Consider the following 25,201-nt stretch of genomic DNA (forward strand, 5'->3'; position numbering starts at 1 on the left):
ATCGTTAGCTGCTGCTCAGGTGTGCAAAACTGTCTTGTATTTGGCGTTCTATAAGGTCAGAGTGCCATGGTAGAGCCAGTGGTGCATTATCTCTTGGAATGGGTTGGAGTGGCCCTTTTTACTGATCATTTGGAAGGGCCTGTGTTCCTTCCAAAGCATTTAATTTAGAGAAGTACTGCTTGAGTATTGGAGCTCTGAGGGCTGACAAGCAGAAATGGACAGGAAAAGGAAAGCTGTGGAGCCCCTTCTTGGGTCCAGTGTCCAAACCCTCACACAGGCTGTGCTTGAATTCTGCCATGCAGAGGCCGTGGACACCACAGGGACTCCGCAGTGTAATAGCTCCCTTCTCTCCTGGGCCCTCAGACGCCTTCGATTACAGCCCTGCTGTTCAGAAATAGCAGTATGGCAAGATCATAAAGTAACCATCATGAAATGAATGCTTGTGTGAAAGTGTGCTGCCAGCACAGAGCTCTTGGGAAGGATGCTGCTGCCAGAAAGCCACTGGGCGCTGGCAGCTCCTGCGTGTTGGCTGGTGGGCACGTTTGGAGCTGAACTGGGCCTTTCCTTAGGATGCAGGGTCCCTCTTTGGGAGTGAACAGAAGGTGCTGGGTGAGGAAGACTATTGTCTGTGCTCCTGGACTCTCCCTGGGACTGGGATGAAGATGCAGCCAAGTGCCTCAAGGCTGTTTCCTGCTGCCCCTTTTCTCAGAATTGTGGCTGAGGGAAGGGCAGAGAGTGGAGGACAGACTGTCAATGCCATCTTGCCCCTGGGTTGGCTTGTGGTGCCTAACAGCTTGCAGCAATCATTCCTGGCCCAGTTTTAAAGGGATTTCCCCCCACCTCCCTCTAGAAGCAGCTATTTGTGGCAGGAGTAGGTGCAGACCTGCTGTGGCTCAGTGCCCTCTTGTTACTGACCCTTTGTGTCTGGGGCTGCTGGCTGCTGCCCCTGGACATCTCCATGAGCATATGTGGCTCTGGGAATTCTCTGCAGCAGGTAGGTATGCTCAGTAACTGATGAGCCAGGTTTTACTGTCTCAAGATGCTTTTTAAAACAATTGCAGATGTAAGGCAGAGTTCATGTTTCCAGCTTCAGCAGATTTTGTTCAGGAAGGCTGACTATTTGCAGCAGAAGGGCATGATGAAGATGATTATTAGAACTGGGTGGTTAAGTGGCATAGAAGAAAGGTGTTTACTAAGCAGACTCTGGTGGGTTTTCTTTGTCACCTTGCTCCGACATATCTGTGAAGATTCTTGTGTGGCAGGGGAAACATCAGAATGCAGAAAGTCCTGTTGTAAAGAGAAACCATGGGCTCGCAGCCCAGGAGACTCCAGAAGCTGGCTGGGTGCTCTTGCTACAGAGGGCATTGCCATGGAGCTGGCAGGGACCACTGGCCACTGTGCATCCCTGGAGGAGGAGCGTTGGCGAATATGGTTACTGGGACAGACATAATCCCTGGCTGGATTCATTTGGGAATTTGCAGATTCTGCAACTGTCTGAACATACTTTGTGAGCAGCTCAGCCACTGCTGGTTATTTAGGTTTGCAGTTCTAGTAGTTTTTCCCATTTCCCCTCAAATCAATGAAACTCAGCATAAAGCTCCCACATTTGGTAAACTGCAGCTCCACGCTGTGCAAGTCAAAGATCAAATTTCACCTTGTTTCCAGAAGTAGATGCAGAAGGAAAGATAGATCATTCCTTTCTAATGAAATCTGTAAATTCTGTAAAGCCAAGGTTTTCTGCCCCTTCCTGAGGGGAAGGGGAAATGCTTTCCAGGTGTCCCTCCTGCCCTGCTTTGTCTGTCAAGCCACATCTTCATTTGATAGCAGACCTGTAAGGATATTCAGCTTTTTCCTTGAATTGTATCAGTTATGGTTTGGGGCAACAGAATGTGTTTAGGTTTTTTTTGTGTTCTGCTGAGTTAGATAAGAAAAAGACAGGAACACAGACTGAGTTGGAAGTGGCAGAGCTGTCCTTCAGGAGGACTCCATTCTTCCTAAAATAGGACCTGTGGGGTCTGTGATGGAGAAGGCCAGGAGAACACCTGGAAAAGAGCATAACCCTCTACAGTGGGACTGTGAGGACAGTAAAGCAACCAGAAACCCTGCTCCTTTGCTTCCAGAGAGGGTGGTGAGCCTCCCTGTCCCATACCTGTTCAGGCTGGTGTAGAAGGTGAGGTCAGACTTTTCATTGTTACCAGTTGAGTCCCTGCAGCCATACCTGAGCTACCTGGCTTCTGTGGCATTGTAGTACACTGTGCTGTGCCTTCTCTTGGCTTGGCATGGCTTAGGCCATCCTGGAAGGCTTCAGTAGACACCAGCTCACTGAAGCCCAGCAAAGGGCCTGTGGCCTCTCGTGTGTGCCCTGTGGGATGGGCTGATCAGTCACTGGTCTGTTCTCTGCAGAATTTAGCTTTGTATGGGTTCACTTGCATAGCAGTTGGCCTTTTCCATTGCATCCAAGTGGCTTTCAGGTGTTTTAAAATAGAATTTCTCATGGGGTAAACTTTGTTTCTTTTTCACTATAAATCCTGAAGTGATCCCTCAGCTGCTCACTTGCCTCCTCAGCTGTGCTCCTTAACATCAGTCTCAGATGGAGTGTGGAGAATCCCAGCCATTCATGAACTGCAGCTCAGGGGAGCCCACTGCAGTGTCCCTGCCCATGGGGTGTGTGTGGCACTCGGCTGTATGGAGAGATGGTCTGGCCCTGGGTCTGCCACATTTTTCAGAAAGGAAGAATCTGAAAATCTTGAGACTGCAGTTACTTTGTTATGTTTGCAAACAATCTGGAAAATGAGGACAGGATATAAATACCTCACAAATGAGAACTGGAAATAGTCTTCAGGCTAAAGCAGTTTGTCATGCATGAAAACATTGACTAAGATGTCAGAGACAGGCTGTGGAGGCAAAAAGAGGAAAGTAGTGTTTGTTGCAATAAGCATCAGAGCTCTGCAGAAAACCAGCAGAGAAGGCACTTGCTTTCTGCTTTTTTCTGGCCCTTTTCCTCTTCTGTAGTGAAGCCACTGCTTCAAAATAATTTATTACACAGTTGTCTACCAGAAGTGGGTTATCTGCTGCCTGTAGCAATATGAACAGGAAGGAGTAAGAGGAGAATTTGCCTTATTTCTTATGGCTTTATCACATCTTACTGGAAGTAAGTAACAGATTGAGGAGTACTTTGCTAATTGCTAATCTGTACTAGTGGCTAATGCAGCCACTGCTAATAGAAGTGCAGGAATGATGACTTTAGGGTGTATCAAACAGCAAAGAGATTCCTCTTTGTGAGCTTTTTTAAGAGAAGAGTTGGGAAACTACTTGAGAGCTTTGGTTAAGAAATTAGTGGATGAAGGCTGAGTGCCAGCTGCTGGGAGAACACTTACCATATGACTTCATTTGGGAATTGTGGGTCCTGCAGGCCTCTAGTGCTGCATTACAGCTCAGCCTGAATCACCTGCATGGCCGAGAGGATGAGTTCAGTGATGTGATCAGCCTTAGTAGCTGACCATCAGCAATTGGATACGTATCAGAGAGTATAAATTTTTTACCTTTCTCTTTCTGTCTTTAGCAGGTTTTTTTAGAGTCAGCTTGACTGGATTCATATAGGTTAGTCTGGTTCAAATGTGATAGGATTAAGCAGAACAAAGGGAAATCTGACCAGTGCAGGAAATTTGGGAATGCACTAAAAGGCCATATGCTTTGTTTTGTTTGGACTTGTGACTCAAGAGGGAAATGTAATACTTCCTGAGGATCTCCTTTAAATGTCCCCATTTGACCTCCACAGCACATGGATTTTAGCTGAAAAAAATGCAGTCTTCTGGTTTTACTTTCCTCTCACAGTGACTGCAAATCCCAGCATGCTGCTGAGGCCTGGACATGGCTGCAGTAAAAGAAATGAAGCAGAAACTTTATGCAAGAGCTACGGCTCCGGGAGCAGCACTCTCTGGGTTTCCAGAGGCCCACCTCAGCCGAGGCCTTCTCCCCTGTATTGAGTCTGCAGTGAGAGGTGTCCAGCTTATGAAAAAGAGTAGCAAGGATTGGCACAAGCTGACATGCTGCTGTAGGAGTTGGAGTTTTGTTTGCCTGCACAAAGAGCTGCTCTGGGACCTGTGAGATCCAAGTTTGTGACTTGCTGGCTTATTCTCCAGGACTAACTTTGACCAGGGCATGAGTCACTCTTCAGTGTCACCATTGCAGAGGAGCTTGTGGTTTTAAATGAGGGCTTCTTTTCTTACATCACCACTAAACATGTCAAGTCAGCTATCCTCCCTTAAGTTATTGCACACAGGAGCCTTTTAGACTATGTTCAGAAAACGAACAAATTTGGGCTACTTGGGGTAAAGATACATGAACCCCAAGTGATGCTTAGGCTCGATGCTGAGGTCTCATTTAAGCTGTTCCTGGGCAGGTGTGTTTCATGTGACTTCTTTATGGAATGGGTGGAGCACTGCAGAGCCCACCCAGAAAGGCAGCCCCCACCCCTGGGTCCCCAGCACTGCACAGTGAGGGGTGTTCCTCCAGCTCCCACAGTGAATGTGAACAGCCTGGTCAGTATGAGTGACAGGCAGATTTATTCTTAAGAAATGGTGTGGAGTAGTCACTGTTTCTGCTCTCCATCAAAACCCTGCTAACTTGGTCAAAACTGTTTGCAGTTCTGTTAAGGGATTAGCTCAGGTTTGGTTTTATGAGTGTTCTAGGCAGAACTGAACACCTTGCTCCTAAACAGTAATGGAAGAGGTGGAGTCAATGGATTTTCCACTGGAGCAGCATTATTTTGATCTCCAAACGAGAGGCTGAAAGTCAGTGTTCCCTTTGAAGCCTTTGGTTTCAGGAAGAATACTGACTGTGAATGGCTTGGCAGTTGAGCCACGGTGCTGTTCAGGTTTGCCTGAATTCATTTACTTTGTGTGATGCTTTTGCCATGGAACAGGGAGAATGAGAAGTCCTTTGAAACACTACCATTTTCCTGTGCAAGTACAGACAGAGTGGGCTGGGAGAGTGATTGTCAGCACAGCCCATGGCAGCCTTTATCATGAGCAGCAGGTCTCTGACACCTGCAGAGCTGTGGATTTTACCCATTAATTGAGTGAGGACTGGGACCGTCTCTTCCTGCTGTATATTTTGAGTCTTTCTATTGTGTCATTTATTCCTGGTTATTTCCCTTTCAGTTAGGAGTAGTTACAAGCTCCTTTCAGGCTTTCACATACTAGTGCTTCTGTTCCATGGCTTTGGCTTTCTTGGGGTTTGTTCTTTGATAGTGTCTCTGTAAAAGACTGAGGTCTTCTACAAATAAATTGGATTTGACAGGAGTATTGATTTCAGTGTATTTTTTTTCCCCCAGGAACTAGTTACCTAAAAGCAAATCCATTCCTTCTTTCTTTGTACAGATCATGTATAAGAGGAAGATACTGCCTGCTGCTTCTTTTCCTATTTTCAAAAGCGTGGCACACAAAGGGAAAAGCTGGATGTGACACTGGCACATCAGCCTCACCTTTGAGGGAGGAAGAAAGGACAAGTTGGAATTTTGATGGGGCACCTTCTGTATTTGGGTGTAAGACTTGTCTTAGTGCATAAATCAGTAGTTCTCCAAGCCAGACTGTGGAGTACTGGTGGATTCTGAGGAAGTGATGAGGCTTAATAGAAGCGTTCCTGTTCCCAGTATAGCTGTGATGAATACTCATGGCTGATCTGCTGGATACAGTTCCACTGCATCTTCAGGGTCAACCTACTGTTACCCCATGCCCAGAGGGAGAGGGGAAGTGGAGAGAAACAGCATGCAAGGGCATGTTCGATCTCTGATCAGTCCTGATTGGTGTCTGTGTTTGGGGATTATGGCTACCTTAGAGTGAGATACCAGGCTAAGCATTTTCCCATTGTATTTTAGAATGATTATAGTGTGTTCTTATTTAAGCAGGCTGTGCAGTCAGGTGAAGACTTGTTTAAATGGAACATGATTGGAAATGACCATTCTCTGGCAAAAACGAAATGCCTAAGGAAGGCATCTCTCCAAGTTGCCAGGTCCCTATTAGTGGTCATTCTGTGATGCACATCTGCTTAACATCAGACTGCCTTACTCATCTGAAAAACCTGAGCTGGCTGTTGCTCCTGAGAAAAAGAGAGCACTTAGGAACCTGTTTCAGAACTCCCTTCTGTGCCTCGGCTCAGTGGCAGAAGAATCTGCTTTCTATTATAGTGATAAATTGCTTAATTGGAGGTGTAAGCAACTCCCACTGTGAAATTTGTCTTTGTCATATATATAAAGCATTGATTTTCTTTGTTTGCTAATGCAAACCCCCCTAGTATGGTGCTGTAGTCTCCCATCACCCTGCCACCAAGCAGAGGTCTGTGCTAGCAGAGCTGGGGTGTGTTTCACATGTGTCAGCCTTGTGTTCTCCCCACCATGTTGGGCCTCTTCTGCCAGTGACGTGGGAACACCCCATCCCTCTGGCCCAGTGTGTGAGTCACTTGGGGTTCCCACTGGATCCTGTTTTGTGGAGGATTTTATTAAATATACAGTGATGAATTTATCTTCTGGAATCCTATTCCTAACCCCCTGAAGTGAGCCACTGGAGTCCCCCAGCAGATGTTATCACTAAATTGTTCTTAAACACTGCTGTAAGAGCAAGCTCCCCTGACTGCCCCCAGAGCACAGAGAGCACTGATTTTGCTGGAAGATTGCTGCTGCACATGAGAACCAACCCCAACCTGGGAAAGCCAGAAATGCCACAGGGCTCTGCTCATGCAGACTTCAAGAGGATTGAGAAGTGCTACTCTCAGATCAGGTAACAGTGGAAGCTGCTGCAGAATAAAACGTGAGGAGTGTTGGAGTGAAGGACACATCAGAGGGTAGAGGTGGCCTTCCTGCTTTTTCTAGCTGTCTGTGTGAGCCACAGCCCAGAGTCTGAAAACAGCCCCAGCTTTCTAATCAAGTTGGGCTATTTTTTGTCAACCCTTCACTGTTCATTTTCTGTTTCTCTTTTTGTCTCCTTCTACTTATTTTTCTTTTCTGCTTCACTTGCCCTCCTCCCACATCCTGGTTTGGACGATCCAGTCCTGGGCACTCAAGCACGTGAGCCAAATGTCTTTGCATGCCCTGAGAATGGTTGCCAAGCTTGTACCCTTCATTCTAGGTCTTTACTGCGAGCCTGGGCATGCTCTTGAGCAAAGGGATTAGGAGCCCTGGGAATAAACATTTCCAGCCTCACAAATTTTGAATTCCTATCATCTGCTTCCCATTCTAGGAGACATCCTAAAGATTTCTTCCCATGTGCGGTATGAGCAATCTCTGCTTCTGTCAGGTTTTTCTTGTGCACAGACAGTCTGAGATCTGCTGCTTTCCATTTATGCCTCTTTTCCCCAGCCATAGTCCATTTACATCATCCAAATTTCTGCCTGATGGCTCTTTGCCAGAGCTCATCTCCTCAGCAATCTGCATGCATGGATGTCCACTTTTTTTATTTTAGCAGCCCCAGAAGACACCAGATTTCCTTGACTTGTTTTTTTTTCCAGAAAGATGTTTCCATTCTCTTCCCATTAATACCAGAAGTGCTCCTGCTGCTGGTGGCCAGTCTTTCAGAACTATTTGAGGCTGGATCAGTTCTGATTGCATTGTGCCAGATTTGACTTTGCTGATGGTGCTGCTGGTTTATTCCAGCAGGCTCGTTGCTCACCAGCAGAAGGGAGCTCCAGTGGACCTTGAGACCTGTAGTGGACCAATATTTTGGTCTGGGCTTGAGCAAGGTGGCTGCATGTATCTGTTTCTTTCAGGTGTTTTCCCTAGTGAGGTTACAAATGATTCAGCACTCTGTGTATATTTAAATTCATGAAGATTTTTGTAAAAATGGATTAAGATTCAGAGCAACAATTCTTATGTTGGTTTTGTAGCAGCCTCCAAACAGGCCCCCTCACACCCTGTAAGAGCTTCCCCTCGCTGGTGTCAGCCAAGAAGTTCGGTCACTGCGCTGTTCAAGAGCCACTCCAGAATGCCCCGAGCTTGCAGCCAGTCTGACCAGTATGGAGCAGGACCCCCTTCCCAGCTCTGCCTGTGTCTGCACTGGGAGCAGCTGGTCCAGCCTGTGCCGAGGAGGGGCTGGGGCCACCACCAGTGCTGCCCACTGGGAGCTGCAGCCCTCGGCCAGCTGCTGCCCTCACCCTGACAGCTCCTTTCTGGAGGTTTGGAATTGGGTCACAGCAGCAGCTGGGTAGCAAAGGAAGTGCACATGGAGGAATCACAGAGGAGTCAGGGTCAGGACACAGGAGCAAGCAGCCTTGCTGAGGCAGCAGGTGCGTGTTGGGCAGGAGGAACACATCCCTGCCCTTGGCTCCTTGCCCTGCTGCCTGGCTGGGTGCTCTGGCTCCGCCAGGTGGAAGGCAGGCTTGTGTCCTAGGAGATGCAGGGGGCAAAAGAATCTGATTCTCAGATAATTTGTCTTGTTAAATACAGCTGTTTTTTGGTGGTAAGAACTCGAGTTTTCAAAGAGCTGTATTTAGGTAAGACGTGCCCAAGGGACAGAGGCTCCAGCTGCTGAAATGCTGTCTTTGCTGCAGTCCCAAGGTTGTCTGGGGCTCAGGACCCTGATGCTGCACAATAAGAACTGTGCTCTTTGGAGCATGGTGTGCTCGGCCAAGCAGAGGCACGTGAGGATGTTGGTGACTGCAGTGGCCTACTGGTACTGCAAGATAAACTGCAGAGGTATCTCCCTCCTCCCAGTTGAGTGATGGCTGCAAGTGTGTCAGTTTTCCAGCAGCAGGTATCCAATGGCTGTTAAACTTGGAGAGAAGAGACTGCAGGATCCTTGTGGTGGCTCAGCCTGCAGTGTGGCTGTGTCCAGCTGGGCACTCTGCTGCTGTCTCTCTGGCACTACTTTGGCCTCAGTCCACAGGAGTCTGGTGCTTTGATGTGAACTTATGGCGTGAAGAGTGGACAGAGCAGGCATTTGTTTGCAGTGATATCTGCAGGTGACTATCGTTATTTATCTGCTTTCCTGAGAGCTGCCATATACAGGATGGTTTGCTGAGTTAGCAGGACCTGGTGTAGGTGTTACATTAACCATTAGAGGTGACCTGAGGTGTGGCTGCCTATGAAGGAGGCACTGCTTTGTGGACAGCTGGGGTTGCTCCCGGAGTGCAGTTTTCTACAGCAGTCACTCTCTCCATCTCCTCAGTGGTCTCTGCATGTTTGAGGTGCTGTCCTTGCCCTCTACCAGGTACATGCACACTGCACACTTCAGAGAAAGAGGTAAGCCAAGGCATGCCCTCCCAAGTCAACCCCATACATTCCTGTTGCCTCCACCTTAGCTGCCCTGAGGGGTTTAGAACTGCAGAGAGTTGGTTTTCTAGCAGGTGGTCACATCCTTTCTTCAGGATGGCCTCTTGTGGTTTTGATTTCTACACCTGGGACCATCCAAGTTGTTTCCATGAACGCTTGTACTTACGTTGCCTCTCTTACCCCTGCAGGCAGCGTCCTCGGCACTGAGCAGTCTGGGCCACGTGTACACGGCCATCGGGGACTACCCAAACGCGCTGGCCAGCCACAAGCAGTGTGTGCTCCTCGCCAAGCAGTCCAAAGACGAGCTCTCTGAGGCGCGGGAGCTGGGCAACATGGGAGCAGTGTACATTGCGATGGGGGATTTCGAGAACGCAGTGCAGTGCCATGAACAACATCTGAAGATCGCCAAGGAGCTGGGGAACAAGAGGGAGGAAGCTCGAGCCTACAGCAACCTGGGCAGTGCTTACCACTACCGCAGGAACTTTGACAAAGCCATGTCCTACCACAACTACGTGTTGGAGTTGGCCCAGGAGCTGGAGGAGAAGGCCATTGAGATGCGAGCTTATGCTGGCCTGGGCCATGCAGCTAGATGTATGCAGGACCTGGAGAGGGCTAAGCAGTATCATGAAGAGCAGTTGCACATTGCTGAGAGCCTGCAGGACCGAGCTGCTGAAGGCAGAGCCTCCTCCAATCTAGGTAAGGCCCTGACATGGAGCAGAGTTTGTCAGGGAATGCTGAGACTATCAGAGCTGCTGCCAGGATGCAGGAGGTCTGCTTTGTGCTGTCTTCTTAGTCACCCCAGTTTCACCAGACTGCCTTAATAAATTAAACAGACCCTTGGCAGATTGTGTCCTGCTGTAATGTATTCCATGTTCAATTATTAAATTCCTCAAAAAGGCACTAGAAAGCACAAACTCACAGCAAAAGGGAAATGAAAAGATAAAGTGCATTTGAGGAGCTCTTCAGGAGTCCGAAATAAATGTAATTTTTGCACTAATGCAAGTAGTGACATGGTTTGTTACCTGGTCATTTCTTTGGGAGCTTGTCAGCTGGATATGTCGATATATTGCTGCCTTGTAAGCTGGGAGACATATGGGTCAAATCCTAACTAAGTTTGTTTTCAGAATGTACATGTTGAAATACTACAGTGTAGGAGTCTTCTGTTCTCCTAAGGAGCGGCATTGGCGTGCTGCTGGCAGGCTGGGAGGGACTGAGTTACATCCAAGTGAAGCCCAGTCCTGCTGCTGCTTCCCAGCGCCAGATGTGGGAGCGACCAAGGATACGTTTCCATCTCTGCCATGGCTGTGGCAGTTGTGCTGCCGATGCTCCAGCTGTCATTCAGGATGTGTTCTCAGCTGGCTGGGAATGGCTGAGCAGGGCTGGTGCTGGGATAACAAAATATGTGTTTGCTGGCAGTCCCTGAATCCCAGCTCTTGCAGGCTGCCCCACGCGGTAAATTAGCTCCTGTTTCTGCTTGGCAGTTGGCACTTGGTTCATTTGTAGATGCTAATTGTACTCTGATGTTATCAACAGCAGGTAATTGAAAAGAGCTTGATGAATTACTTAATTTCTCTTAGTAGCTGAGTCTTCAAGAGCTGAATAAGAAGATAAGGGAAACTGGGGAAAACAAAAGAGTCCCAGCTTTTTAATTAGTGTTGCAAATCTCCTCCTTTACATAAATTGGGGCAGATTTGTGAGGCAAAATAGGTTTGTGGGGCAAAAGTTCTTGTGGCCAGCTTAGCAAGTTGGGACCAGAAAATTCATCTTAATGTCATTATCAGTCTTTACAGCAGCTTTGGATTTAACGATGCTTTCATCATGTAATTCCAGAAATTTTCGTTAAGAAAAAGGAGTTTTGGTGCAGCAGAGAATGTTTTTCTGTGTTGGATTTAAGCCTAAGTATAACTTTCAGTTGGTATGCTGACTCAGCCACTCCCCACTTTGTGTTAGAATAGTTCTCCTTGCGTCTGAGTGCGGGGTCTCACGTTTCAGCTGTTATTTGGCTGTATTTTTTGTCTTCTCTGTCAGAGTTAAGTTATACTGGAGAAAGAGAACATGCAGTTCTTGTTGAGACTATTACTGTTGTTTAAAATGCATCCAGTACCAATTAAAAAGTCTTAATTGTCTCTTTCATCTGATCCACATGCAAAACAAAACCTCGTCAAAATAGCCATGCTGACAGGCAAAAAAAATGTATCTAAATGTGTGTTTCCAGGCCAGAATGTTAGAGTTGGCCTCTTTGCTGAAGCAACAGACATTTTCTGTTTGCATCTCCCTGATGTAGATGGAAAGCACCCTTAAGTGCTTTCCTCCAGTGCTGAGCAGGGCAGACATGGACTGTAATGGAGCCCAGCTGCTGCAGGGCTCAGCAGGGACATACCCTGTGCTCTGGGCCACGGTGAGCAGAAGGTGATGGGCTGAGGGTGAGGCACAAGCTATCAGCCCTTCACAGTGAGGAGATGTGGAGTTTAACCAGAAATCCCAGGTTGTCAATCTTTCCAAGCACCCAGGCTCCACGTGGAGACATGGCTTTCCAGCCTCTGCAGTTCCCATTGCAATGGAGAGAGGACACTGCACATTATTAATAGAACAAAGTTTAAAGTCTCTTAGTGCTGCCTCTTTGCAGTTCCAAGAGAACTTCTGTGTCTGTCTTCACATGCTTGCCATGTTGCCCAAAGATGCCAGATATTTTCTCTTGAAGCTTTTGCAATTAATGTCAGAAAACATTTGCAGGGCCTCCTTCCGTGGCTTCTGCACCTCCAGGCCTGTTCATAAGTGTTAACAAAGTAGCCACAAGCATTGTTAGTGCAGTTTTATTGAAGCATAGGTGATACCGTCAGCAGATTCAGAGCTCCTGTTCCCATGTCTCATAACAAATGCAAGATGGTTCAACTGAAATTGAAAAGCAACTGCAAATGCCATCTTGCTCATTGTGTTGAGTCTGAGCTCTGGAGCCACCAGATATCACTGATGGGAAAAAAAAAAGCAATTTTATAAGGCCAAACAAAGTTGTTGTGATGAATGTGTGCTTCATGTGTAACATAAAACCTTTCCTGGGTTTTTCCTGTTAGAAGCAAAGAGGCAGTTTATTTGGAAGGGCTGTGCCCTGTCAGCTCTGCCAGGGCCACATCTGGCCTGGTGCTGTGGGGAAAGGGATGGGGCTGCTTGGAGTGGAGAGCCAGGGAAAGGGCTGGGCTGCCGGGAGTCCGGGTGTGCAAGATGCTCCAGAGGGTTAGTGCAGGGAACCGTGTTCATTGAGCTCCTTTCTGTTGTTTTTCAGGAATCATTCACCAGATGAAAGGTGACTACGACACCGCACTGCGGCTGCACAAGACACACCTGTCCATAGCGCAGGAGCTGAGCGATTACGCGGCCCAGGGCCGGGCCTACGGCAACATGGGCAACGCTTACAACGCTCTTGGCATGTACGACCAGGCTGTCAAGTACCATCGGCAGGAGCTGCAGATTTCCATGGAGGTCAACGACCGTGCCTCTCAGGCGTCCACACATGGGAACTTGGCAGTTGCCTATCAGGCGCTGGGTGCCCATGACCGTGCTCTGCAGCACTACCAAAATCATCTCAACATTGCCCGGGAGCTGCGGGACATCCAGAGCGAAGCGCGGGCCCTCAGCAATTTGGGAAACTTCCACTGCTCACGGGGAGAGTACGTGCAGGCGGCCCCGTACTACGAGCAGTACCTGCGCTTGTCCCCAGAGCTGCAGGACATGGAAGGGGAGGGGAAAGTTTGCCACAACCTTGGCTATGCCCATTATTGCCTCGGGAACTACGAGGAAGCTGTTAAGTACTATGAGCAGGATCTTGCCTTAGCAAAGGATCTGCATGACAAGCTGAGCCAAGCCAAGGCCTATTGCAACCTGGGCCTGGCCTTCAAAGCCTTGATGGACTTCAGCAAAGCAGAGGAGTGTCAAAAGTACCTGTTGTCCCTGGCACAGTCTCTGAACAATTCCCAGGCCAAATTCCGAGCCTTGGGGAACTTGGGGGATATTTTTGTCTGTAAGAAAGACATACATGGTGCAATAAAATTTTATGAACAGCAGTTGAGCTTAGCCCATCATGTTAAAGACAGGAGACTGGAAGCCAGTGCCTATGCAGCCTTGGGCTCTGCATACAGGATGGTACAGAAGTGTGACAAGGCTTTAGGTTACCACACGCAGGAGCTGGAGGTGTATCAGGAGCTGGGGGATATGCCGGGTGAATGCAGAGCACACGGTCACCTTGCTGCAGTGTATATGTCACTTGGGAAGTACACCATGGCCTTCAAGTGCTACGAAGAACAGCTGGAGCTGGGGCAGAAGTTAAAGGACCCCAGCATCGAAGCCCAAGTCTACGGTAACATGGGCATTACCAAGATGAACATGAATGTCATGGAGGAAGCGATTGGCTACTTTGAACAACAGCTGGCCATGCTGCAGCAGCTCAGTGGGAATGAATCCGTGTTAGATCGGGGACGAGCATATGGGAACCTGGGAGATTGTTATGAGGCTCTGGGAGATTTTGAGGAAGCTATAAAGTATTATGAACAATACCTGTCTGTGGCTCAGAGCTTGAACCGTATGCAAGATCAGGCAAAGGCCTACCGAGGCTTGGGCAGTGGGCACAGGTAAGGAGCTGCACGTGTGTTCAGTGAAGTACAAGTACAGATGGATGTGGTGTGTTACTGATGGGGTGTGTTTGGTGGCCATTGCACACAGGCACAGAGGAGTGAATTAGTCTCTGGGTGCTAAAGACTGTGCTGCCAGCTGAAATAATGAAGCTGATGTTGCTCTGTGCGGAGAAGGGGAAAAGTTTATGGGGTGGCAGGAGGAGCACCGTTGATTTGACGGTGGTGGGGGTGTCTTCTGAGTAGAGCATTCATCTCTGTCTGAAAGGTTTGAGCTGGCCTCCAGGGGAAACAATGAAACATCTTCTCTCAAGGAAATACTGGGAAAATAAACACTGCTGTTTTCTTCCCTTGTAGGGCTATGGGAAGTTTGCAGCAGGCTCTGGTGTGCTTTGAGAAGAGGCTTGTCGTGGCACATGAGCTGGGGGAGGCATTTAACAAAGCCCAGGCCTATGGGGAACTGGGCAGCCTGCACAGCCAGCTGGGAAACTATGAGCAAGCCATCTCGTGCCTGGAGCGGCAGCTGAACATCGCTCGGGAGATGAAGGACCGAGCCCTGGAGAGCGACGCTGCCTGTGGCCTGGGTGGGGTCTACCAGCAGATGGGCGAGTACGAGACCGCCCTGCAGTACCACCAGCTGGACCTACAGATCGCTGAGGAGACCAACAACCCCGCTGGCCAGGGCCGGGCCTACGGCAACCTGGGCCTGACCTACGAGTCCTTGGGCACCTACGAGAGGGCGGTGGTGTATCAGGAGCAGCACCTCAGCATTGCGGCGCAAATGAACGACCTTGTAGCCAAAACTGTGTCTTACAGCAGCCTGGGGAGGACTCACCATGCTTTACAGAACTACTCTCAGGCTGTGATGTATCTGCAGGAAGGTAAGAGGCTTAGTTGTACAACAGAGCATGCAGCGATGGGGTCGAAGGGGTGGAAGGGAGACCTGAAGACGTGGAGGGGTGAAGTACTGTGAGCATGGCACTAAGAGGATGTGTTTGTTAGTGGTCTTTGATGCAGAAGCTCTTGCAGACATCCATAGCTCCTGCTGAGCATCTGTGTGAGTAGCTGTCCGAGGGCTGATACGGTCAGCATGCCATCTCCACTGGAGCCTTCCTGCTGTCCTGTAGACAAAGCATGATCTGTGCCTACCTGGGGGCATCTCAGCTGCCTCAGACCATGAATCTGGACTCTATTTGGCAGAGTCTCTGTGTAAAGGTCATCTGGGCCTGAGCCTGGAAGGTGTAAAACTTCTCTATAAACAGTATTGAATTCCAGGAACTGACTCAGGGAAAACCACAAGGGATCCCTCTGATTCTGAGAGGTCCCAAGATCCTGAGAGGTCTCAAACTTAAACAGATGTATACCTTGCTGGTAGCCACCTGGCTTTTCCTTCTGTGTTCACCTGGGAGTGAGACCAGGTGGGTGAGTGTCCTCTAAACTGTGAGTGAAAACAAGTGGTGTTTGGTAGGGAGGTGAGGGAGGTTCAGCCCAAGGTGTCCTGAAGCCATCTGCCACTGCTGAGCGCTGGGTCAGCACTGGCCTGACAGTTGTGCTGCTTCAAGGGGTTCCAGCTGATCAAGGTGTGGGCTCTGATGGAGCAGATGAGCAGTAGAGCTGGAGTGTACGAAGCTGGAGGCAGAAGGATTAATTACATCAGTTAGTCTGGTTTTCCTGAAACTGACCTTGGCAGGATTCCAATATGTTGTTGGAAGGGGAGAAATGAAACATAGCTCCTTCTCCTGGTGTACCACAGAATTCCTGCAAAGCCTGGGAATGCTAGCTGCTGCTGAGCTGCATGGTGACAGCCAGGGCCCTGCTCCCCAGGCCAGGGGAAACCTGAGGTGCCTCAGAGGAGGTGTCCCTGTTGTCAGCAGGGACATGGTGGAAGCAGGGACAACACAAAACATGCTGCTGGAAGTGAAAGGAGTTCCAAGTCGTTCAGGCCAGGCCCCTGCCCTGTGCTCTGGCTCAGCACATAAGCCATGCAGAGCCTGCCAGAATGCTGGGGAGAGCTGATAGGAAACAAGCCAGTAATGTGTAAGAAGGCATCTTTTCTGGCAGTGTTCAGCAACTCAGTGTGATTTTGTTTATTTGTGTGGCTTTTAGAGTTTAAAAGCCCTGATAGGGGCTTACTGGGTGTATCTCAGGGGATGGCACCTTAACTTGGCTTAGAGAGGTCTGAGTCTATGGAAATGTCTGTCTCACTGAGGCACCTCTCAGGCTGGTGCCGATGCAAGGGCCAGCAGCATCTGCCTGGCACTGTCACTGTCCTGCTCACCATCCTGGTGCTGCCCCTGCCCTGCTTGCTGTCCCAGTGTGGGCAGCTCCATGGCTGTCCCTGCACAGGAGCCCTGCGGGACTGAGGCTGCAGCCTGCCAGGCTGCCACAGCCCATTCTCCCCTCTGGCACTCTCTCACCGATTCCTTTTCAGGGCTGAGACTGGCAGAACAGCTGGGACGCAGGGAAGATGAAGCAAAAATCCGTCACGGCCTTGGCCTCTCCCTCTGGGCAAGTGGGAACCTGGAGGAGTCCCAGCATCAGGTATACCATGATCTGCCCTGTGCTGAAGGGCTTGTGGCATCCAAACCCTTTGGGTCATTCCTGTCCTTAAGGAAGGAAATGTCTGGTGTGTCCCAGGAGGGGTCTGAGCCAGACCTCTCCTGCTGGAGGGGATGCTGGCCCTGAATCCTCCTGCCTTCCCAGCCACTGCTTTGTGCTGTGTCTGTCAGGAATTCACTGTGGCTGTTTTCCCTCTCAGCTCTACCGGGCCTCTGCACTGTTTGAAACCATCCGACACGAGGTGCAGCTGAGCACAGATTACAAGCTGTCACTCTTCGACCTGCAGACATCCTCCTATCAGGCCCTGCAGCGGGTGCTTGTCAGTCTGGGTAAGAGGTGCCTTCAGATGCTGAGGCTGAACTCAGGCTCATGCCACGAGTTGCAGGGAGGCATTCACAGTTCATCCTTTGCTCCTCAGCTGTCTGGCACTGCACAGCATTTCTGTGCCAGGGCAGCAGTAGGGGTGTCCAGCTTTGCTTCCTCCATTGATTTGCCTTTCTCTGACTAGTTGTGTTATCACCTGCAGCAAAGCTGATCTGCGGGACTATACTCCAATACAGAGACTGCTCTTTTGGGAAATAAGTGACTCTGCTTCCCCAGGTTTCATTTGGGGTTGGGATAGCAGCTGTCCCTGTCCCTGCATACAGCACTGCAGACCACACTTGTATCAGATCTGAGAGATGGCTTTGTCTTTTTAGGTCACCACGATGAGGCGTTGGCAGTAGCAGAGAGAGGACGAACGAGGGCATTTGCTGACCTGCTCGTGGAACGTCAGACTGGGCAGCAGGACTCAGATCCCTATTCTCCAGTGACCCTTGACCAGGTCCTGGAGACTGTGAATGGCCAGAGGGGACTTGTTCTCTACTACTCATTGGCTGCAGGTTATCTGTACAGCTGGCTGCTGGCTCCTGGGGCAGGTGAGCTCCTCTGTGGACAGGAGAGCCTGGGAACAGGCCTTACAAAGGGAGAATTGTACCATTTGTAGCCAGAAATTAATTTGGGAACAGTGTGAACGTAGGAAGGAATAATTTCTGTCTAGTACCTTAAAGCAGAATAGACTAAAAACTGTGGCATAGCCACAGCAATAATGACACAGAAGTGCTTATTCAGGGCTTTGATTTCACCTGGAGATGGAAATGTTTCAAGTGTTTAATATTTCCATTTTTCAACCTCCTTCTGTATGTATTTCCCACAGGGCAGAGCAGAGCAGTAATGAGATTCCAAGTATGTTGGCTCTGTGAGAATCTTCTATACATAAGAATCTCTACTTTAATTATATTTTTATGCTTTATCCTTCTAAAGCTTTTGACATTTATTCACTGAAGTGGATTGCAGAAAACAGAAGGGCATCCCCACTTCCTGATATGCCATTGAGCTGCCTGATCCTCACATGAATGTGGAAACACTTATCACAGAGGAGCAAGGAGGATTAATTTGAAGAGGATTGCTTTTTGCAGACAGCTGTTGTTCATTATCTAATAAAGCGATGACTGTAAATTTTGATGAGTTCTTTCTGGATATAATTTAATAATTGCAACCCTTCACCACGACAAAGCTAAAGAGATAAAACGCACTATTTAGATTGCATGAAAAATGCTTCTGGAAGGAAAGCAAACACTCACACATGCCTGACTTAGATGAGTTGAAAGACGTTGGAAGAGCCACTTTTTGGGGGTAGTTTGTAATGTTGCATGTCTGAATGTAAGATGGGGTTGTCCTGCTGTGCATCCAGTCACTAATTGGCTCTTCAGGCCTGCAGTTTGCACAATAAAATGCCAGTAATTCTACAGTATCACTGTCAAAATGAGCTTATTAAAATTATACGGGTCAAGTGTAGGGTTTGCCACTGGTCTTCATGATCAGTCTCTTCCTTGCCCACTGGGTCTTGTAGAAAAGCAGTTGCAGTCTTCGAGCCTGTGGGTTTGTGACTGCCTCTCGAGGTTCTGTCAGGTGATGGGAAGGAGAGGGGCTGTGGTGGGGCTTCAGGAGTTCTGCTCAAGAAGCTTTGCTGGGAGCTCCTCAGTAGTGACTCCAACCTAGCCATGGTGACCTCTTGTTCATTGATGCAGAGAGCAGCTTCAGTGGCAGCCCAGGGTTGTTGTCCCACTGAGGTGGAACCCTCAGAGCCTCTTGGCTGTTGCTGTGTTTGCTGCAGGAGGAGTTGCTTTATTCTTTGTTCCTCTGCTCTTCCTAACTGGTTTAATAATTGATGCTGCCAAGGCATCCAGAGCAGCCTTTTACTGTTGATCACAGGCTGCAGAATTAATTACATCAGGAAGCATAGACCAGTCTGAGGGGAGGAAGGTTTTATCTGCACTAGTAGTTGAATTCTCAGCAAAACAGTGAGTGGCCTTTATCTGGTTTACCCATTGTGGAATGCTATCTTTTAATAATTTACTGTGCTTTAATCCATCTTCTTTCTTTTTATAGAATGTGTTTTCATGTATATGAGTGAAATGAGAAATCTGTGTGTGATGTGAGGAGGTTCTGCTGTAGTAACAACACTCTTATTCAGCATTTGAGCCTTGTGTGTTCACTTAATGTCAGAAGCTGTTAATAGGCGTTTTTCATGTGCATCTGTGGAAATATGAATTACTCTAGTAGGGGCTTGTATGAAAGATCTGGTTTATAATTTATATGAGTGCTGCAATAGTAAAGGCATTCTGAGCATCTCGTAAAAGCTCTGTTCTGCCTTTGTACCTTTGGGCCATTATCTGCAAAGAACAAACCCAGATTTTAAAAGCAAGGTTGGAGATGCTGGAGAAGCCCAGCGAAGACCTGGCACAAAACACTTTGCCCCAGTTGTGCTGGAAATGCCAAATGCTTGGGGCCCTGCTGTCTTCTTAGACATCTGCTGGCAACACTGTTTCCTGCCCTGCAGAAATAATCTCCTGATTCTGGTGCCTTGCAGGAATTCTGAAATTCCATGAGTATTATCTGGGTGACAGCCTGACAGAAAATGCTGGGGACTTCCATGAAGCCAACAGTGTGACCCTGCAGACACTGACAAACTCGGCACTGGAGCAGCACATCTCCAGCGTGCGGGAGGCTCTGGGAGTGGATTCCTACTATACCCGGTGAGTTGGGATGGGGGGGGGTCTAACATCCTGGTTTCCACTCTCCCACCTGGATTTGTAATAGCCTGGGGTGAGCTTACTGGCTGAGAAGTCTGAGAACTGAGAGTCAGAGGCAATTTTTCAGTGCAGCAACAAAAAAATGGCTTTGTTTTTGTATCCATGGCTGTTTTACTGGCAAGCAACTCTATATACATGCAAATAAGGTCTGAACCCATGTACTTGGTGGTGAATGTATAGATTGGATGAGGAGGCAGGTGCCATGTCTGACTGTATATGCACAGATTTCATCCTGCTTACAGTTTCCAGTGTAATTAATTCTATTCCAATGGTTTGCTTTGAAAAACTGCAAATACCTTAGGAACTCCACCCCCCACAGTATGTTCCCATTTGTCTATGGCTGAGTAAATAATTTAGAGTGAATTAATCCATCTGATGAACATCAGCAAAGAGGGAGGAACCTTACTGCAATCCATTACTCAGATAGGTCCCACAACTGTGTTTTCATATGTTTTTATCCTATGGATTTATCACAGGTCAGGTTTTTCTGCTTATTTATACTCAATCTCATGATCTCTCGTCGTGTTTGTTTTGTTTTGTTGATTTCATGAGTATGAAAACAGTTTCTATGCTGACCTTTACAAGTAGTTTTTCTCTGAATGCTTCTGTCTGAAAAGGACAGTTGGCGATGTCCCTGTCCTTGTGTGTTCTTTGGGAATGCCATGCACAGGTATCAGTTCGTCATCAGGATGTGGCATCAGTTCACCTGGTTTTGTAAGTGGACCTTGCTGTGTTGTCATACATGGCTTGACTTGGAGTGTGTTAGTAACACACCAGCTGTGTGCAGGCCTAGTTCACTGCGGGTGCAAAGTGAACGTAAATGCCGAACGTGTGGCTGATTTCTTATCCAGCCCCTGGAATTGGAGGAAGTGAAGGCACTGGATCTTTGAGGTTATAGCATGTTTTAGTCTTCTTTTAAACTGTTTTCCGTTTTTCTGCAGCACTGAGATGTGTGAGCAAAGCAGTTCTGTGATTCAGAAGGTGACATCCAAGCCCACGTGTTGATCGTTGAGTCTTACCCTGCAGACAGGCAGATACAGTTTTCAGTTCTGTTTAACATTTGTCACCACAGATTCTCCTCCTGGCAAAGGCAGTCCTTCAGTCTTTAGGTTCTGGGATGAGTTTCTAATTTACTGAGATGTCAGCTTCTTCCTCACTTTTGGTGATGGTAGGGGTATGATTTTGGTTAAGGATTCTGGAGAGGAAGGGGTGCACACGGGATGTCTCATCAGGACTTCGCTTTGGTGTTCAGTTCCACACTGCTGGAAATGGTTCCCTTCAGCTGGTCTAATTAGACTGGAAAGTAATGCATTCTTAAAAAAAAAGAAGTGTGAGGGATTTTAAAGCATGGTTGAACTCGTGTTAGGACAGACTCCACTCTCTTTAGGGAGAGCATGTGACCTGCTTTCTTGAGTTCATGAACTCAGGACTTTTGCCTCTTTAAGGAGCTGCAAATACCCACTGTGAGTGTTACTCCAAACTGTGCCAGGACTCTGAACTAAGCATGCATGCAGCTGGAGAAAAAATGTGCAGGGGGCAGCTGTTGACAATCTTCCCCTCCCTTTTTTTTTTTTTTATTTTTATCCCCCTGTCTGTGCTTTAGCTAGCCCTGTTTCAGTGTTTGTGGAGTGATTGACTTTTGTCAGGACTTACCAGAGTATAAGTCACGTTGACCTGGAAGTACACTGACAAAATATCCATACAGCAACAGAGGGACAGCTCTAGTTGCCTGCACAAGTATGTGTTGTGTGTTCATTTAATTCCTGTGCTCTTTATTGGGAAACATGCCCTTGAGGAGAGGCTCCAAACTGTCAGGAACCCAAAAGGAAACAGAAATGAGATGCGAGGAGGCTTTGGTAGGTAGCGTAGTAGGTTTAGCTTAAGTGTACAAATGTGATGTGCCATATTGTGGTTTAGGAATGGTGCTCCCCAGTTTAGTTCTCTCACTGAGAGAGAAGTAGGCTCTCCCCCTCTCTCTACCTCTCCGCCTGGGAGATGGAGAGGAGAATCGGAGGCACAAAAGGTGAAATTCGTGGTTGAGATCAGAACAATTTACTGGAAACAGCAATGAAACAAGAAAACTAACAGTAACAGCAACAATATTAATAACAGAAGTGTACAAAAAAGAAAGTGATTCACATGCAAAATGCTCACTGAGCCCAACTCACAGGCACACCACCCCACTGCTGCTCTTTCCGCCTCACTCACCAGGAAGGAACCTCTTCTCCCCAGAAGAGTGGCTTTCCCCTGCCTATGGCATGAGGTGATATAGAATAACCTCCAGGCCATGCCCTCTCCCAGCTACTGCAGAAATTAACCCTGTTCTGGCCGGAACCAGGAGAGCCATATAATACACATTATTTATTAGATTAAAGGTTGTTAAAAATGTACCTACAGCATTTGTGTTTGCCTTCTGTTTTTACAAAGAAGAGAAAATGCTAACAGTTAGATGGAAAATCTGCACTGAGAAGATTTAGGTATTAATGTCAGGAGAAGGGAAATTTAGAACTGTTGGGCTGTTTCTCTGTATTGCTGCTGCACTTGTGGCATTGACAGAGGAGATAGTTCTGTGCTTTCCCTCTTTGTATAACAGGAGTAGCAACACAGCTCCCTCTGCTATGTCACACTGCCAGTGAAGGAAGCATGCAGAGCTTGGAGTTATTGTGGAAATCTGAGAAGGATATTCTCACACATGTTATTAGTCAAATCAAGGGCTGAGGTGGTGTTTCCTGCAAACTCAGTTTTTCAGTGTTGTGCTACAGCTTTAGAAGTCCCTACCTGCAGTGCCTGGATTTTGGGTCCTGCACTTCCATCCATGTGTGGCACTCATTAAACCTTTAGGAATGCCTGGAAGAGGAAGATATGTGGCTGGTACTTACTCTTTTGTATGCCTGACAGAAGGAGATGACCAAGCCAGAGAAAATTTGGCATTAGCATTTGGTTGAGGTTGTGTTTGAAAAACATTTTCTCTCAAACTGGCCAAGCATTTTTCATCAAGCTGTTGTTCTGTCTTGCATCAATGACCCCTTCATCTCGCTGTTCGCCTCGCAGAGCCTGTGCCAGCAGCGAGACAGAGAGTGAAGCTGGGGATATCATGGACCAGCAGTTCGAGGAGATGAATAACAAGCTGAACTCAATGACTGATCCAACTGGCTTCCTGAGGATGGTCAGCAGGAACAACATGATGAACAGGTGAGAATGCAGAACTGCTGTGGGGATCAGCAAGCAGGAGGCATCCTGGTGACAGGCTTCTCTCTAAATTGCAAGTTTAGGTGCAGCCAGTGCTCGAGGGGAGAGCCAGTGAGGACTTGTCCCAGTTGTAACTGATGACTGTCCCAAGGAGCACCCCTTCCATATTCGCTCTTTTCCTGGCCACACGCTGGTTTTGAGACTGGGCAATTGCAGGGGAGCTCTGTCCTGTCCCTGCTGTGTGTGAGGTGTGGGGCTTGGAGTTCTCTCCTGTGCACTTGTTATGGAAATACTTGTTTCTGTTGATCTCAAGTCTTGTACCGATTAGCTGGGAATAAGTTGTGTTTCCAGAGTTACAGGACTGTATTATCTGCAGAGTCTCCACTTATTTTCTGCCTCTTACAACTTGTTCAGGTCTCAGCCTCTCACATGACTGTGCTGATGAGGGCTTAGAGCAATCATTCGGAAGGAAAATTGAAGACAGAATTTTTCCAGTGTGGAGAGGGGCTGCGTGATGCGACCCGGGGTTTCTGGCTGGATCTGTGCTCCATTGTGGATTGTGAGCACAGGATACCCCAGGCCTTTCTCAGCTGGAAAAGCAAATGCAATCAGCCTGCAGCATTGTGAGCCACCACTGGAGCTTGTGAGCTGTCACAGCATCCCCATGGAACTGGGAGCTGCCTGCTGGCACCAGCAACTGGCCTGGTTTTCTTTCCAGAATCCACATGCGTATTTGTTCAAGCTGTTGCACTGATGAAGGACTGTGAGCACTCGCTAGTTTTGGATCACACAGGCAGATCCCCAGAATTGCTGACATGCTTTGCTAGTTCATCAGGCTTAGAAGGACAAGAGATTGCCCATCTGATTGCAGGGGAAAGTAGGATGTGATTCTGCTCCAGGGAATGCTAATCCTTAGGAGCACTGCGGAGGCCAACCATGCAGCATCTCTGTCTTTCTGCTCCATAGGAGCCACGTGCTTACTTTGAATCCACACCCAGGAGCTTACCTCAGGTGTCTTGTCAGGTTTGCAGCTCTTAGGAGAAGCCCAGAGATGGGGCAGCTTGGGCACTTAACTAAAAGCACCCTCAAAAGAGCATCAGGAGGAGCAATAGAAGCTGTGATGAACTTACGATGTTCTTGCCGTGAGCACTGAGGTGAAGAGATGAGGAGATGTTGCTGGGTGGCCTCCCTGCTTACCCCTCTCACTTTGCTTGTGGAGGGGGGCATACTGGGAGCCCTGGGGGCAGAGCCAACACTGCCACATCTGTTTGCACCTGGTTTGCTGAGCCCTGAATTCAGGGTAAGTGCTGCAGTCCTGCCCAAGCCTTTGAATGTCCTGCTTTAATGTCTGCTCCGGCTTCACAGGTGAGACACCTGGGAGCTACACAGTCTAGAGGGACACTGTAGGAAACATTAACCTTATAGCCTCTTGCTATACTGCTGATTCCTAATAATTAAGCTGTATAGAGTGGTGTGGTTTATGGCATGCAGTGCACTGAGCTTGGGAAAACAAGGAAACAACCTTGCAAGAGCCCTGGAGCTTCGGGATAGAAGCAGATGAGCATCTGTGTAGAAGAGAGCAGGGTGAGAAATAAAATGGGATCAGGCAGTACTTCTGTGCACTGGCCTAGAGCTCTAACAAGGAACTGTAAACTCTTAGACTTTAATTAAGCAACAGAATGCAGTGGGTACCTAGAGCACAAGCTGTGGTCTTGCAGCTCCAGACTCCAGCTCCCCACCTCTGAACAGCCATAGCTGTTCTGCCAGCTGTGCTGGAGTTAGTTCGTGCAGCTGTGGGTAAGTGCTGAGCAGATTTTTGCTGCTGTAGTTCTTCAGAGGATGGTAAAACTGTGGCCAACAAGCAGCAAGTGAAGGTGTGGTGTCTGTTTGCTTTGGCTTCTGCACTTCAGGGGACGAAGGCAAGTGGGGCCTGCTTAGAGCTGAGAACAAGAGCTTGTCTTCTTTACTGCCAAGGCAGGCCCTGCACTCCTCACATGGGGCCTGAATGCATGTTCACATCTTGTGCTTGCGTGCTGGGCATCCTCAGGGGAGCTTGCATGGCTTGGGGCCAGTGCAAGCTCCCTCATGCACAGGAACTGCACATGCTTTTAAGGTCCCGTGTTAGAAAATGAGGCTGTGGAGATGCTGGGACTGTTTGGAGCCATCCAGTTTTTGTGTCTGGTGAGACATGGGTGACTGAAGGGAAGCCCTTGATTTGGCACAGGTGCCCTCTGGCTGCTGTCATTAGGTAACCTGGCTTTTAGGGAGAGAATAGTATGATTTTTTGGCAAAAAAAATAGTATGATTTTTTAGGAAAGCAAATTTGGAGGGTTGGCAGTTCACTTAAGGAACTTCTGGGAAAAAAATGGACTTCAGAGGAGGAAGAAGCACTGAAGAACACTGCAGTGATCTCAGTACTGGGAAACAGCTAGGGG

At 48.2% G+C, this 25,201-nt stretch overlaps 1 protein-coding gene across 2 annotated transcripts in view; it reads left to right on the plus strand.

Moving 5' to 3' along the window:
- The window catches only part of TTC28 (tetratricopeptide repeat domain 28), a 113,608-nt gene that overhangs the window by 69,074 nt on the left and 19,333 nt on the right, over nt 1-25,201 (plus strand). For both annotated transcript variants that reach the window (XM_018076237.2, XM_018076239.2), the window contains exons 5-12: nt 9,451-9,958; nt 12,543-13,884; nt 14,242-14,765; nt 16,316-16,425; nt 16,643-16,772; nt 17,142-17,360; nt 19,355-19,520; nt 22,629-22,769. In XM_018076237.2, coding sequence (XP_017931726.2) covers nt 9,451-9,958; nt 12,543-13,884; nt 14,242-14,765; nt 16,316-16,425; nt 16,643-16,772; nt 17,142-17,360; nt 19,355-19,520; nt 22,629-22,769 — 3,140 coding nt within the window. The remainder of the gene's footprint in view (nt 1-9,450; nt 9,959-12,542; nt 13,885-14,241; nt 14,766-16,315; nt 16,426-16,642; nt 16,773-17,141; nt 17,361-19,354; nt 19,521-22,628; nt 22,770-25,201) is intronic.

Source organism: Manacus vitellinus, unplaced genomic scaffold (assembly GCF_001715985.3).
Source record: "Manacus vitellinus isolate BGI_N305 unplaced genomic scaffold, ASM171598v3 scaffold_31_pilon, whole genome shotgun sequence".
Lineage (NCBI taxonomy): Eukaryota > Metazoa > Chordata > Aves > Passeriformes > Pipridae > Manacus > Manacus vitellinus.